Below are 17,414 nucleotides of genomic sequence, written 5' to 3' on the forward strand. Positions count from 1 at the left end.
ACAAATTTGAAAAAAAGAACTTTTAGTGACCAACTTGAAAAAAAAAGTAAATTTTAGTTTAAAAAAGTGACTCGCTATGAGCCCTGTTCCTCTCAATGAATTTAAGTGAATAAAAATATACTTCACAAAAAATTAAGCTAGCGCCAAATGCGTTCCTGCATAACACTAGACTCAGTCTAAAATATATATATAATTCTTACTTCGACCGATCTCTTCATTTCTAAAAATGTTTTGACTACACCCTTCTAACGTCCGTCCGTTAATACACCACTTGCAGAGCAGGCTCGAAACCAGCCACAGAGCTTTGGGGGGCCATGAATATGTTAGGAGGGGCCAAGTCATTAAAAATTATCTGACAAATATCTAAATTGTGCATTTTGTATTGAAGTCTGAAGGGGACATGAAAAATTTAGGGAGGGCCAGGCCTCCCTAGTCCCCCTCTGGTTGCGAGCCTGTTGCAGAATAGCACTTACCAAGTGAATCTGGTATAGGCATATTATCACTGTATATTGTCACATTTTTCCTTATTGAGGAGGAGGTAGGTGAATGACCGCTCAAGACGTTGCCAATTTCAGTTATCTGCATATGTCCTAGGGCTGTTCCGATAATCGAGTAATCGATAACATTTCGATAAAGTTTCAAAACCGTTTCATCGATAAAGAATTTTAATTTTATCGAATTATCGAACTTTCGAGACTCCCAAAATGTTTGAGACTCTCGAAATGATCCAGACTTCCGAAATGTTCGAGACTCCCGAAATGTTCGGGACTCTCGAGGTGTTTGAGGTACTCGAAATGTAAGAAACATTAGACAACTTCGAGACACTCGAACTGTTCGAGAGTCTCGAATTGTTTGAAAGCAGCTAATACAGAAATATATCAATATGATCGCATTTGTCGAGTCGCTTGAATATTTTGAAAAGTTCAGGATTATCAGAGTGTTTGGGAAGAAACAATGCATTCGAGGTTATCATAGTTGTACACCTTGTCTCAAAAAGGTTGAGCGCATTCTTTATTGCTGTTTCGAGGCAAAAATTTTCTAAGTCAAACTTCGGGTATCTTCGTGAAAAAGTAAACCAGGTTCGAACCTCGAAGCCAACCTTTGCAATCCTGAAAAATCTTTCAGATGTGTTTTTCTTCTTTTAAATATAATAAGACTTGTTACCAATTATATGTAAAAAGCAACATTGATTGAAATACTTAATCATACAATATTTCGAAACTTTGTATTATGTCAGCACATGCTTGTTTGTCATTTTGCTATCCATACTTAATGGAACTTTTAGATACGTAAACGAATCTTTCCATATGTAAAAGAATGGTGAAAGTTAAGATATAGAACATTATTCTCTCCTGAGTACTAAAATAAAAGTTAAAGTAGAACAAAAACAGCATTTGCAGTGGATATGAATGTAATTATTATCTTAAATACCCCTATATACCGCTAGAACTATTTTTCGAAAAGCGCTTGTGTTAGCTCAGTGGTACGCCGTTGGATTCCAAATCGTAAGGTTGAGGGTTCGATTCCCATGTGGGACAATGCTTCTTTTATGAAATTCTATTTTCCGCAATGCATGAAAAAATATATAAAATAATTACATTAAAATACGTCAGTTGTATATATATATAACATATAATCATTGCAGAACATAGTGATTATTATGTTTAAAATATAACAGGTGTTCACAGTACGTTGGTATTCTATGATATATGTGAATGTTAAATACAAATTAAGAAAATAATAATATCGCAATAAATAAATTATGTAGTGTATTTATTTGCAGCTATTTGTCATATAGGGGTTACTTCTCAACATTCGTATTACAGCATGTCATTGATATTCTTGAAAAATTATCCGAGGCATAAAAAGAGGGTATAAACAGAGAATCCAAAGTCGGAACGCTCGCAAGAAATTCATGAACCCCAAAGGTCACGTGAGCAGACTGGAATTGTCCTTATGAAGCATGCCACAGCAGAAGGTCTTTACATAGATTTTCAATTCAATACCTGAGATATGCTTTTGCAATGTGGAAGTGGTGATGCCTTTGGTCGCTCTCTCTCACTTTCTCGCTCGCTCACTCTGTATTTCTATATATGAAAGTGGATGTATGTGTGTGTTTCGACATAATTCTGATATGTCTAGAGCAATTTTAACCATATTTCTTACAATCTGGAAAAGAATACTGTCGGGATACATATTAAAAATGCTAGAAAAGGATCGATATTAGTATCGAATCCATAGTTTCGTGGTCGCTTAGGTAAACAGTTCTACTTTCAATTCAAGTCCAATTAAGCTCCCATTAGCATCCAGGGTGGTTACATAGGGACAAAAAAATATCGAAATCAACCGATATTAGAGTCGAAGGGTAAGTTTTCAGTGCCGCATTTCCCATTAGTCCAACTAGGCCAGTGCCTAGAGGGCAACATATTTGAAGAGCGCAAAGTTTAAAATTTTAATTTTTTTCGTATGAAAAAGTTTTAAAAATCGAGAGCAAATATACTATTTCATGAGCAATCTTCTTTTACTATTCTAATATATTTAATGATAGCGTAAGAAATCTGAAAAAAATTCAGAACATATTTCACATTTATTTTTTGTTACGTAGTTGTAACTGTAGCATCTAGTGAGTGGTATTTAACTGCAATAAATTCACTAATTAAGCATATTCGAATTAAGTTTTATTTGTAAGTTAGGGATCAAGGGGCGGAGAAATATGTAGTTATTGGGGGCGCCGAGAGCAAAAGTGCATAGGCACGCCGAGCTTCTAAATGCAGCACTGTTCGCTAAATTAATTGGTAGAAATTTTAATGCGATTTAAGACCAAATTTAGTCCTAGCGGTGGCGGTATCCGTTTGCTGTCCTAGGAGGAATGAAAGAGGCTGACATCAAAATTATAAAAAAAAGACCTACATTAGTGTCGAATCTATAATTTTTGGGGGTCTCTTAGATAAAGAGTGGCACTTCAGATGCCATGTAAGTTAAGCCCTCATTAACACAATGAAGGAGTTTGTGAAATTTGCGACATGTAGAAATAATTGAAAATGACCAATGTTAGTATACAGTACAACCCATATCTTTCGTGGCCGCCAAGTTCATTGGGAGCAGTTCTGATGACCTTTAAGTTTAAGTTCAACTTCCAGTAGGAGTGAGATCCCCCAGCACATCTAATAAGGAGAGTTGAGTTGTTGAGTTGATTTTAGTTTAGTGTCCCGTTCAGCAGAGAGGCTGTATGAGACGTGGACCTACTGATTAACGTGGAATCTGAACCACATGAGCTCCCGCCGGGAATCGAACCCGAGTCACGTCTTTTAAATGAAACAAGACATGTTAAAATCAAAGATGAAGTGGGTCAGTGGGTCGGTTGGTAAGTGGGTGAAATGGGTCAAGATTTGTGAGTGGGTCAGTGGATCGTGGGTCAAAAGGACGTGACCTACTGCGAAACACCACTCACCGTGACTCACACGGGCGCACCGGGTGGCCACCCTTTTAGTCCAAAAATATTTCGTCCAAAGAACATTTCGTCCAGAGACATTTAATCCAAAGACATTTGGTCCAAAAGACAATTCGTCCAAATGACATTTCGTCCAAAAGACAATTGGTCTAAAGGACATTTCGTCCAAAGGAGAATGGGTTCAAATTGCATTTCGTCCAAAATACAGGACATTTCGTCCAAAAGACAATTGGTCCAAAGGACATTTCGTCCAGGGATGTTTAGTTCAAAGCACATTTCGTCCAAAGAACATTTGGTCCGGTAACGCTTTGGGGTCAAGGGTTTTTTTCTATTAGAAGAGTAAAAGTGATTCATATAACATTATGACTCAGTAGCTTCTTATTTCTAAAGGAAATTTGAAATAGAGATTTATTCCACAATTTTCATTTCGATAGAACAAATAATGCTGAGATATTCAGAAAAACGTAAACGCCTGAAAACAATATGGCCTAACAACAGGAGTGAGGGAAAGGTTGCAGTGTGAAGTATGTTGCTGTAATAACTGCTAACATGACATCTAAAATTTTCATGTTGTGAATGAAATAGTTCTAAAATAAGTATCGGTAACTAAAATTAATGGAGTTTAAATTTGAGTAAGCTAAATATTAGTTATTCAAACCCTTGTGTTAGAAAAGTGAAAAATTATGTGTCAAGTATCTTTGAAGAAATACTGAGAATAGAAAAATACACACGTGTGAAATATATTCTTACACGAAAGATCTTACTTTACATAGGGTCTCTAAAATGTCTACCCACAATTTCATTTGCTTTGGTCCACTAATTCCTGCAGTATTACGGTAATATTTACTTTTTTTTCGGAGGAGGCCTAGGCCCCAACAGTGTTTTCCGCACAAATTAAAACACGTTTCGTTTATTGTTTTGCGAATTGTCCCTATACGAGGTTTCGTTGCAATTCTCCATACTCTTTAAGAACCTCTGACGTATAATTATTTGCACTTTTGACATTTCATAACCGTGATATACGCAACCGCATTTTTCTTTTTTTTTCTTTTCTTTTCTTTTTTTTTTTTTTTTTTTTTTTAAGGAAAATACGAAACCCAATTACCTTAATTTACGTCTACAATATCTGTTCACAGTTTCATTCAACTCTGTACATTTCTTCTTGCCTTTTAGGCCTCAAATTTCAAAATTTTGGGTGGGGGATTTTGTCCTTAAAACCGTTTTTCCTCAGAAAATAAACTCGCATCCGTTTATTTTTTGCGTAATGTCGTTCCAATGTGTCGTTCCAAATCTTCATGTCCTTTAAGCACTTCTGACATACTGTTATTCGCACTTTTAATATTTCACGATCAAAGTTTTGTAGGGGTCTGTGTCCCACCCAAACCTTTTTCTTTTTTCAGGAAAATACGAAACCAGTATTCCCTTATTTTATGTCTACAATATCTCTGCACAATTTCATCCACTTTGGTTCATTTCTTGTGACCTTTCGGGCCTCAAGTTTCAAACTTTTGGATGGGGGCTTTTGCCCCCTAAAACCGTTCTTCCACAGAAAATAAAAAACGTATTTATTTATTTATTGCGTATTGTCCCTACTCAAAGTTTCGTTGCAATTCTTCATGTTCTTTACACACATCTGACATACAATTATAAGTACTTTTGATATTTCGTGATCAAAGGTTTGGAGGGGTCTGTGCCCCACGTAACCATTTTTTCCAGGAAAATACGAAACACGTATTCCCTCATTTTATGTCTGCAATATCTGTGCACAATTTAGTTCACTTCGGTCCACTTCTTCTAGCCTTTCGGGCGTCAACTTTCAAAATTTTGAGTAGGGGTTTTTGCCCCCCCTAAAACCATTTTTCCGCAGAAAAACACGTATTCGTTTATTTTATGTGTAGTATCTACCTGCCTATTTTTTTCAAAATTGGAGTGTTACACTTGGGAGGTATTACTTGTGAGTCATAATGTTATATGCATCACTTTTACTCTTCTAAGAGAAGCAAACCCTTGACCCCCAAGCGTTACCGGACTAAATGTTCTTTGGACGAAATGTGCTTTGAACTAAACATCCCTGGACGAAATGTCCCTTGGATCAATTGTCTTTTGGACGAAATGTCCTTTGGACCAAATATCTTTTGGACGAAATGTCCTTTGGACCAAATATTTTTTGGACCAATTGTGTTTTGGACGAAATGTCCTTTGGACCAATTGTCTTTTGGACCAATTGTGTTTTGGACGGAATGTCCTTTGGACCGATTATCTTTTGGACGAAATGTCCTTTGGACGAAATGTCTTTTGGGCGAAATGTTCTTTGAACCAATTGTGTTTTGGACGAAATGTCCTTTGGACCAAATGTCTTTTGGACCAAATGTCCTTTGGATCAATTGTCTTTTGGACGAAATGTCCTTTGGACCAATTGTCTTTTGGACAAAATGTTCTTTGGACAAATTGACCTTTGGACCAAATGTGTTTGGACTAAATGTCTCTGGACGAAAATCCTTTGGACGAAATATCTTTGGACGAAACGACCCCCAACTACCCACCGCCCCATTCTGTTCAGCGCATTGTAGACAGCATCTTCTGAACACTGGTGAGCTTGTCTACATTTTACTTTCAAGATCTCCATTTTTCTTCTTTTTTCATTTGTTTCTAATGAAAAAAGCTCAGGCATTTTTGGATTTTGATATTTGCAATTGTAAGAGTGGCAATAGCAATAGGAGTTCAATTTTGAGATACAGCTTGTGAGCTTTTAGAGGAGCTAACTGCTGGAAAAAAAAAATTGAATCACCTGTAATATATGAATTATTATACCTATACTAGTATAAAAAACTGAAAGTAACTATGTCTGCGTGATTATCACGGTCAAATTGCAAAGTCAAATGAAACGACATTTGGTATATAATCAGGCCCCAATCCCAACTGGGAAGTTATCATACGCGTATCACTTTCATTATAACACATATACTTAGTAGGGAGTAGGTGTCCGAATGTTTGCGAGAAACTGAGTATCTTACAAGCCGTTCAACTTAAAGAGCTGAAATTCAGTATATAACTCTTTAATAAAAATAAACAGAACGTGTCCTGGCATTTTTAAAAATGTGTTTTATGAGCGAAGGGGGGGGGGATTTTCTATATATTGGAAATTGGTAGTGGGTTGATTTTTTGTAAAAATTATCGAAAACGATTGATATTAGTTGAGGAACTAATTGAGGAATGCAAACTACAGTCCTTTGCATTTTATACCCACTGCTTTCTATTATAATAATTGCTGAAGCTGGTGTTTAATATATAGATCGTTCAGAGCATAAGGCAATCAAACCATAAAGTTGTGAGAAAAATTGACATAACATTTGTATTCCAAGCCTAATTTCATGGGCATTTTAAATTAGTACGGCATGCTTAATTATATGGAAAACTAGTTTTTCTTTCTTTTTTTCTTACGTTGGTCTATTTTATCTTGATTTGATACTTTCAAATTTCATCCTGTTTTCTACTGAAATGTATATATAAGCCAAGAAAGAAATAATTATATATGATAAATTTAAATTCATCTTAATTTGAAAGATGAGAAATACTTTACCATTATATATCGTAAAGGTCAGATCCACCGGTATTGTAACAGAGCGGTGCTTGAGCGATTGACGGTAGGAATTCAAACTCCGATAAGTGAAAATTTCACAGTCTTGTTTTATTTCAAGTGTAACCTCTTTAGTCAATGGGGAGAAGAACGTGGATCATGGGTCAGAGTTGATTACGTTGGTGGGTCGGAGTTGGTCACAATGGTTCAGAGTGGTTCATAGTTGGTGGTGGGTCCATTCTGTATTCTACCATTAATTTCATAATTCGAAATCACCCTTCCTTTAGCTTAAAGACACAATCGTGGAACGTAGAATTTAATATTAGTGATGTAATAAGCCCATAATGGGTCGCTTCTTGTTTTACCTTGGTGCATTATACTTTTGCAATGGTAAGACAAGTTTTTACCTCTTCTGGGTAGTTTCACAGTTTCACATTTGTAGAGGTGGTCACGGAGTTTTCAATGAAGGATTTATTACCATCTTGAACGCTCGCTATTTTGCACAAGTTAGCCTAAAGACTCGAGACTCCTACCATTTAAAAAAAAAATTTAGTAATACTCTTCAATGACATACTACTTGATTCCCCTTGCCATTTTCAAATTTTGAGTTGCACCCCTCCTGAGACCCTCCGGGGAACCTTGGGGCAAATCTTTTTCCTCGACACGGGGTACCTTTGAAATTATAAAATACATGTTTTCCGGTGTTGACATCTGTTTCATCGTTTCAGACTTTTATTAGTGTCAACGGGCTTCATGGATACCATGCTTCTTTATTCTCTTAGTTTTCAGATACAAGCCCCCATGCCGTAAGCGTCAGTGGACCACCGATGCGCAACTGGCGGCCTTTCGCCAAAAGTTGGATCCCGCAGCTACGATCCGTGGTGGCCCCACTTCGGTTTTAAAAATTATACCACCAGCGGCAGAGACTCGATGAAACGCCAACGAACCACAAAATTCCTCCCAAATATGTTAAATCGCCCATATGCTTGATTTGTTTATATTCAGGTGAGTGCAAAAAACACTAGGGGAAAAAGCAAGTATCCCAAGGTGGGCGCGAACCTTCAACCTTAAGTTTACTTGCCGCATATTCTTCTGACTTCGCCACGGAAACGATGAATAAAATCTCGCTTGTAGAAGAATAAATTGTTGAGGTCTTAATTTAGCCAATCAAACAAATCCCTCTATCTTGAGTTCTGTGAGATGGTACTGTGAACCGTTTCGAGATTTATTGCTTTCTGGTGGGGTACTATCTATGTGCAAAATTTGAGAAAATTGCCGACGCGCACCTTCGGAAACTCTCCTCTTGAGTGCAATGTTGACCAGAGATGGTGTGGGTCAATGAAGCCTTGATCCACAACATACTGACCCAGCACACATCGTGACCCACAATGACTCAACACCCAACGTGAACCATTCACCCACCATGACCCACTCTGAACAAACCACCAACTATAAAAAACTCTGAACCATTGTGACGAACTCCGACCCACTAAAATGCATCGTCATTAAATTTGATCCATTATCCACACCATCCTCTTTACTGACTTAAGAGGTTATATTTCTACTAAACCAATTTTTTCCAGTAGTTAGCTCCTCTAAAAACTCATAGCTTGCATCTCAAAAGCCAAGTAGTAAATCCTATTGCCATTTTTACAACTGGAAATATCAAAATCCGAAAGAGCCTGAACTTCTTTCTTCATTATAACCAAATGAAAAAAAGAAGAAAAATAGAGATCTTGAGAGTAAAACGTAGACAAACTTGCCAGTGTTCAGAAAATGCTATCTAGAAGGCACTGAGCAGAATGGGTTGGTGGGTCAATGGGTTAGTGTGAGTCACAGTGATGGTGTTTCGCAGTGGATCACACCTTGTTGATCTACGATCCATTGACCCACTCACAAATCTTGACCCATTTGACCGACCGACCAACTCCATCTCTGATTTTACATTTAGTATATCATTTAAAAGACGAAACATACATCTACACATTTTTTTCTCGATTGCGAATAGCCTTGATAAAAATATACGAGTTGAGATGGTAATTTCTTCTTAAGGTGAGAAATTGATATGATTAAAGAGCCCATCTTGAAGTGGTTACAAACTACATTCCAAAGTTATTAGAAACGCTTTCGCGACCCCAGAAAACTATTACTTCGACAAATATTTAAGTAAGTTTTTACATTTTATTAATCATATCTCCAAGCCCCTCATCCTGTGAAGATGAGGATGACTTTGGATATAACGCCATTGAGTGCCTCACTACTCATCTCAACGACCCAGAAAACAATGGATAACACTCTACAATCAGTCATTTTACACTATTTTTACATGTCACTCCTTGAGGTATCTGAATTCCACAATATTTTTTTTCTAAGATTGAAAGTAATATGTCTCCCATGTTAGGTAAAAGTTGCTCCAGACATTCCGGAGTTTCGCTGGAATATACACGTATACATACATCAAAACATTTGGAGCTGTGTGAGCAATGCTTTCGATGTTGCTCCTGTAAATTCAAAATCCAGGTGGCATAGTCGCTCATACCAAAACGTGGCATTCAATAACATTGTGTTTGTAATAGTGTCACGAACTCAAACTATGGATTTGACACTAGAGACATTTTATTTTTCATCCTTTATCGTCCGCCATAATAATGGGTGTTGAATCGATTGAATTGATTTTGAGTTGAGTTGAGTTGATTTTAGTTTAGCGTCCCTTTCAGCAGCGAGGCTATATGAGACGTGGACCTACTGATTAACGTGGAATCCGAACCACATGAGCTCCCGCCGGGAATCGAACCCGGGTCTCCCACGCCAAAGGCGCGTACGCTAACCGCTTAGCCACGAAGGAGCTCTGAATTGATTTTGAGTTTAACGTCCCGTCAGCAGTGAGGCTATATGAGACGTAGACCTACTAATTAACGTAGAATCCGAACTACATGAGCTCTCGCTGGGGGCCGAATCTGGGTCTCCCACACCGAAAGCGTGTGCGCTATACGCTTAACCACAAAGGAGCTTTACGATGAGAGTTAAATTTGGACTGTAAGTTGCTTTCGGAGTTGTAATTATTAATTTCTGCAACAACGAGAACTATGGATTCGACACTAATATCGATCGCTTTTACTTTATATATATATATATATATATATATATATATATATATATATATATATATATATATATATATATATATATATAAGAGGCGGAGAGAAAGGGACCACATCCATATACAAAAGCCTTGCAGATTATTGAACTGAAATCCTTTGGAAAGAAATCCTATTCTGCCTTCTTTCTCGAGTATAAATAAGTCTCTTAGACATGACTTCATGTTCGTAAATTTCCTGTTTACATGGTTTGGGGATCGGGAGTTTTGTGTCTGTAACGAAGATTGGAGTTTGTATAATAATTTCTGTTTATACCCGAATAGTCTCTTTACCTTTCAGAAAGCGTAAATCACTTGCTGTAAAGAGAAAATTCAGAAGTAACTTCCGATGACAAATAGCTGCAAATAAATACACTACATAATTTATTCATTGCGATGATATTATTTTCTTAATTTGTATTTAACATTCACATATCATAGAATACCAACGTACTGTGAACACCTGTTATATTTTAAACATAATAATCACTATGTTCTGCAATGATTATATGTTATATATATACAACTGACGTATTTTAATGTAATTATTTTATATAATTTTTCATGCATTGCAGAAAATAGAATTTCATAAAAAGAAGCATCGGCCCACATGGGAATCGAACCCTCAACCTTACGATTTATGATCCAACGGCGTACCACTGAGCTAACACAAGCGCTTTCCGAAAAATAGTTCTAGCGGTATATAGGGGTATTTAAGATAATAATTACATTCATATCCACTGCAAACGCTGTTTTTGTTCTACTTTGACTTTTATTTTAGTAGTCAGGAGAGAATAATGTTCTATATCTTAACTTTCACCATTCTTTTACATATGGAAAGATTCGTTTACGTATCTAAAAGTTCCATTAAGTATGGATAGCAAAATGACAAACAAGCATGTGCTGACATAATACAAAGTTTCGAAATATTGTATGATTAAGTATTTCAATCAATGTTGCTTTTTACATATAATTGGTAACAAGTCTTATTATATTTAAAAGAAGAAAAACACATCTGAAAGATTTTTCCGGATTGCAAAGGTTGGCTTCGAGGTTCGAACCTGGTTTACTTTTTCCCGAAGATACCCGAAGTTTGACTTAGAAAATTTTTGCCTCGAAACAGCAATAAAGAATGCGCTCAACCTTTTTGAGACAAGGTGTACATAATATGTATTACATATATGCAGGGTGTTCATATTAAAACTTTTCTCCTTAGCAATGAAGTGAAGGAACGTTTTTCCCCTCACAGATCTGTACAAGGTTTAAGCAGTCCGTCAGAAGAGAGAAAGAGGAAGAGAAAACATGCATCACCCGAATGAAATTGGAACCCAGGACACCATTAGTCTACTAATAGCCACTTTGCCGATTGCGCCAATAACGGGGCAGGCAGAAAAATAATTTTACGTGTGATTTCGACAAATACAACTTTGCAATAACTTATCAGATGAAAAAAAGTTGTTTGACTAGTTTGGCTGCAAGAAGGAATCATTGGAGGGGTGAAGGAACCGAACTGTCCATCACTACTTTTGATAATACCCGAAACTTCGATAATACTCGAAATGTCGATAATACTCGAAATGTCGATAATATGTAAAACTTCGATAATACTCGAAATGTCGATAATACCCGAAACTTCGATAATACTCGAACTTTCGATAATACCCGAAACTTTGTAATACTCGAAATTTCGATAATACTGAAACTTCGATAATACTCGAAATGTCGATAATACCCGAAACTTCGATAATACTCGAAATTTCGATAATACCCGAAACCTATAATTTCAAATTCTCGAACGGTTTCGAGTAACCGATGACAACTCGACAAATTTTCACTCCCGAAGTTCGATAGGTCCTCAGCCTTATCGAACACCCCTAATCTGTCCATCAATCTCTTTTCTCGGAAACGACCGCGGAGCCCAGGAGGGTAGGTATCAGCGGTCTGTTTTGTCAATTGTTTCGATCGAAACACTGCCCGAAACAATGAGGTGATATGGTTCTCGAAGCCGTACATGAGGACGAGGTCGCTTCGTACTTTGAAGTGAAATTCTTAAACGCTAAACCTTTTTTTTAACTTGATGTAATAAATAACCTATATGATACTGATTGATAGAATTGGATTTGGGGGAGTATTTCTTTCTCCCATCCAGGGGTGTGTGTAAAGAAATTTGGAGGGGTGTTAGGGGGTGTTGGGGGGTGTAGATTACTCCCTGGTTCGTTTGAAGAGCTCCAAGCTAAGTTTCTAGTCTGGTATCTCAAAATTATCGAGAAAAAAGTAGGCCTAATGCCCCGAGTTTGACATAATAAAAAGTAAACCCTGAAAGAATGTAACCTAGCGGGTAATTTTAGAAAAATTGCAAATCTTTATTGTTAGGATTCTGTACATAAGTTGCTAGTGCAATCATAGCTTGTATGGCTGCTTCTGACTTCATTTCCTATAGAAGTCATGTCTTTACTAGCTTAACTCATTGCGTACCAGTGACATCCATGTGGGTGTCATGAAAATGTATCCCTTATTAAGGCTCGTAATAATCCTAGAGATGCTGAAATTTGTTAGTGGTTGCAAGACAAGACTTATTTCTACTATTTCTCCTTAGGTGGGAGCACCTTACTAACAGAAAAGACAAAAAAAAATGTTGTCTCAGTAGATGGCGACATGCCTAAGGGAGCATTCAATTACAATTCAATGATAAACAATGAGCAACTTCGAGATCGGAAAAAAAGTAAAAAAACTGCCTTTCATCTTAGGTCAGTATTGCCAGCCTGAAGCAGCACAAATTCCCTTAAGAACATCACAATTTCCCTTTTTCATCCCAAATAATCTACAATGCAAATAATTGTTTTTATTAGAAATGTGAATGCTCTTCTCACGCGTGCACAATAACTATGCCCTATATAACGGTCTAGACTGTCTTTTAACAGTAAATGAAACCAATATTACAGCACGTACATAGGAAAATGACACCTGGAACGGAAAGGGTTAAAGATTATATCTTATGAGATATGGAAAAGCATAAGAATGAACAAACTATTGAAATCATAGCAGTTTTTGTATGACAAATCCGATACCATGCTTGAATCACTTAAATGTACAAATTAGAGTCTTGCTTCTCAAATCATAGAAAATAATTTTTAATTAAAATAGATTTCAGAAAAATATAAATATCATTTCCTTTATTTATTTATTTTTAACAAGGACAGATGCTTTAATCCAGGTAACAATAAGGAAGAAATTCGCTGACTGCACAGTATTAACAATAGCTCATCGTCTGCATACTGTTATGGATTCTGATAGAGTTTTAGTTATGGATGCTGGAAGGATGGTGGTAAGTTTTCTGTCAATTGTTTCCTCTTTTATTCAAACAAGGACGAATTCGTTACTATAATACAAGCAACAATTTTCCTATTTCTTTTGTTTTCAATATCTCATCGTCGACATATAATCCTGGATTCCGATAATTCTCGTTATGGATTCTGAGGGGATGGTTATATAATTTCTATTACTTATTATTATTATTATTATTATTATTATTATTATTATTATTATTATTATTATTATTATTATTATTTAAAGAGGACTGATTCTCAAAAGATTCTAATTTCGATAGTAGGAGCTAAATTTCTATGAATAAAGTTTTTGAAGAATGAAATAGAGAATACTATTGTAATAATAAATAAGAATATGCCTTAATGTAAGCCCAGGATTACTTGAAAAGTTTGTGAGTCTTTGGAATTCGACTTTCAATCAGGGATAATTTGATTGGCTACTAAGTTTTTAATATTGTCGTCTCCATATTGCGCTATATTCTGATAGAGTGTTGTTTTTGGCGCTGGGAGGATTATAATGACTATTGTATCACCTGCCTACTCTTTTAATACAATAAAGACAGGTTGTGTAATCCACAAAGTAAGTAAGAATAATTTCGTTGACTATACTGTTTCCAATATCTCATCATCTGCATACTGTTATGGATTCTGATAGAGTTAGAGTTATAGACGCTAGGAGAACAATAGTAAACTTTCTTGCAATAATTTGTACTTTTATTTAAACAAGGACAAATGACGTAACAATAAAGAACATTTTCACAATTTGTACAGTGTTTCGAATATCTATCGTCTGCAGTGTAAATATAAGTACATATGAGTAGAAGGTTAGAAACATTGCACATGATAACAACTGCCAGTGGTGGAAAATGACCAGTCACGAATACTACTTTTCCCTATAGGTGTCATGTTTGTTTGCAATCCAATCTAGAAATGAAGGTATCACCATCATTAGTAGACTTCTGCTGCTACAAGCAATTCTATTGTTGTAACTTCAGAAACTTCCGGGGGCCATGGCGCCCAAATAACCAGTTCGTGTAGCAGCGGCTGCACAAAGGGGTTTACCAGGTTTAACGTCCCTTTTTGCTAGACGTTATGAAGAAATATATCGTTTGTTACATTGAGATGTAATTTGCATAAATAATGTGATAATTCATTTTTAGACTCAATACAATTTGTGGATTGTTTAATGCAAATGGCGGCAGATTGTATACTTCATTACAAACAGATTACAGAAAGACTACAATGAAAAACTGTAATTCAACACTAACCTATAACAACTTATAATTGAGAACAATTTTGAGAATTATGACAACTGCTGTCATATAATTATTATAATACAAATCGATTACATTTCTAAAATCATTATATACCGTACATAATATTGAACACATGTAGCACATAGGGACGTATGTCTAATGCAACTTTTAATACCAATAAAGGTGACGATGATTGACGATGTGGGATTATAACAGATATTAGTAAAGGTTAAACCGATATATATTGTAGTAATGATGTATCATCATTAGAAAATCGGTAGATGTGAGTTGATAAATTAATAAATACGAGAATATGTAGTTACCAGTAAATGGTTGATTATTATAGAGAATTACAAGGCATTGGTGTATAATTGTACAATCATGATATGAAGTGTAGTACAGTATAATTAAACGATACCAACAGGATAGAATATGTAAAAGTATTGTAAGCTCTAATTTCTCTTATGTTTTCATATTTGATTTCTTGATCAGATATTAAATTCCACCATCTGCAAAATGTGGAATGATTTGTCTTTCTTTACTTTTTTGAAGGAATTTGACCATCCATTTAAGCTCCTTAAAAATCAAAAAAGCTATTTCTATAGAATGGTGCAACAGACAGGTGGCGCCACGTCAATTCACTTGCACAACATGGCAGAAACTGTAAGTAACAATAAAATATTCTAAAAATGAATTAGTTGTATAGAAATGGAGGAAATATCTAGCTAATTACAACGTTGTAGATTTTTGTCAAGGTCGTCTTATATTAACACTGTTTGATAAAAGTTGTTTTGTTTAATTTCATGTCACGTTGGATCTAAGAATTTTGGATCTTATGTATATGAAGACTGCAACGATACTATCCTAGCAGTTGTTGAGGGGCGTCGCCATATATATAAGGAAACCTCATAATATTAAAAAAAAAAATCATGCTGGTTACTCAGAGATCATGATGTCAGCAACATATCAGTGGATTTTTATAGTCCCGTTCTCCCATACCTATAAGACTATGTCTGTAATGCCAATCACTGGGGGGAAAATCGTGGAATTCTTTGACACATTTTTTTCGACAAGAGAAATTGGAAATTTTCGTCGAATTTTCCATCATATATAGGATTTTTCATATACATAAAATCCACACCAACGATCTTCTCTAAGGGTAAAACTAGACATATTGTTTGTTCAGTAGGCGTAAAGTCAGTGTTAATTATTAAATTTTATTCAGATTTTTTAAAAACCAAGTTCATGTTACCGAGGAAGTTTTTTGTGGAATATGTGACAACAGAGTTACTCAAAAATTAACCGTCAAGGAACGAAAATTGTACTCTGGAACAAAAAAGATGGAACAAAAAATAATGAACGAATGAATGAAATAAAATATCAATGAGAGAGAATTATTTTCAAAATGTTCCAAAATGTTTGGAGAACAATAATCGGTCCAAACATCATTAGACTCAGTATGAGGTGATGGCACAAAGTGTGATGAAGACATTGCAATTCTAGCAACAAAGTATAGTTGTTTTCACTTGTATATACTTGTTAAGGAAATATTTATTCACAAACTTAATGCGTATAAGACTGAATAGTTTAATTTTCATTTATTATTGTTATTATTATTATTATTATTATTATTATTATTAGTAGTAGTAGTAGTAGTAGTAGTAGTAGTAGTAGTAGTAGTAGTAGTAATAGTAGTAGTTGTTGTTGTTGTATAACGTGGGAAATTCAAAACCAAAATGGGATTTTTTTACTCGACGTGGGATTTTATGACTTTTCAGATTGGCATCACTTCACTATATAAGTTTAACGTACCTCTAGATACACACTAGTGTTGCCAATTTAGGGATTTTGTTGCTAAATCTAGCGATTTGATAATATATTTTTAAAGACAATATTTGTTTCGTTTAACATTGTTAAACTAGGGATTTAGCGATAGCGAAGAAACTAGTATTGTTTCCATTACAATTAAGGTTTCTAGCGAGTTTTCGCACTACGTTCAGTCACATTATTGTTAACGTTGTTGGCAAAACTGAAACACACCTAATATTAGTTGATTTGCCTGTGGCAAGACTGAGAAATCAATACAGATTTTGCAGAACCGTTTAATTAAAAAAAAAAAAGTTCTTTTTAAGTTTTAGAATTGAAAAAGGAAACATCTTAAATATACTATTGTTTTAAAATATTACATTTCTCAAATGGAAAAGAGTATATAAACTGATTAATACTTCTTATTCTTTTATTCCAGAGCTACAAAGAAAAAGAACATTGGTCTGAAACGTGAAGTACAAGTATTTTAGAAGATATGTTTGTACATACATATTTGTATTTTAACGTCCTGCTAATTCATTTGTATATATAAAATAAAGAAATGTTTATATTTTAAGTTGCTGTTAATTCATTTATGTGTGTAAAAGAAACATTACCTCGAGATTTTTGACTTCTAAAATTAGGTAGTTCTGTTTGGGGAATACAAACAAAATAATACTAATACTTTATCAATTTATACCCAACAACCTCTTGCATATTGCCAATACCTTCTAGTTTGTTAGTTTGAAGTCTTGTGTTTTGCATGTATCCCATTCTTGTAAGTACAAGACTAGCATAAATGATTAATTCATTTTGAAAAGGCTATATTTTCATAAGTATTACACGAACACACATGAAAGAT

General features: G+C 35.3%; 1 protein-coding gene across 1 annotated transcript in view; it reads left to right on the forward strand.

The window, feature by feature from the left end:
• Positions 1-17,115, forward strand: part of LOC145693712 (putative multidrug resistance-associated protein lethal(2)03659) — a 217,401-nt gene extending 200,286 nt beyond the window's left edge. The window contains exons 24-26 of the mRNA XM_081769997.1: positions 13,360-13,489; positions 15,299-15,409; positions 16,992-17,115. Of these exons, the coding sequence (XP_081626123.1) occupies positions 13,360-13,489; positions 15,299-15,409; positions 16,992-17,027 (277 nt within the window). The 3' untranslated portion in view covers positions 17,028-17,115. The remainder of the gene's footprint in view (positions 1-13,359; positions 13,490-15,298; positions 15,410-16,991) is intronic.
• The last annotated feature ends 299 nt before the right edge of the window (positions 17,116-17,414 follow it).

Source organism: Thermobia domestica, chromosome 8, assembly GCF_964235325.1.
Source record: "Thermobia domestica chromosome 8, izTheDome1.hap1.1, whole genome shotgun sequence".
Taxonomy (NCBI): Eukaryota; Metazoa; Arthropoda; class Insecta; order Zygentoma; family Lepismatidae; genus Thermobia; species Thermobia domestica.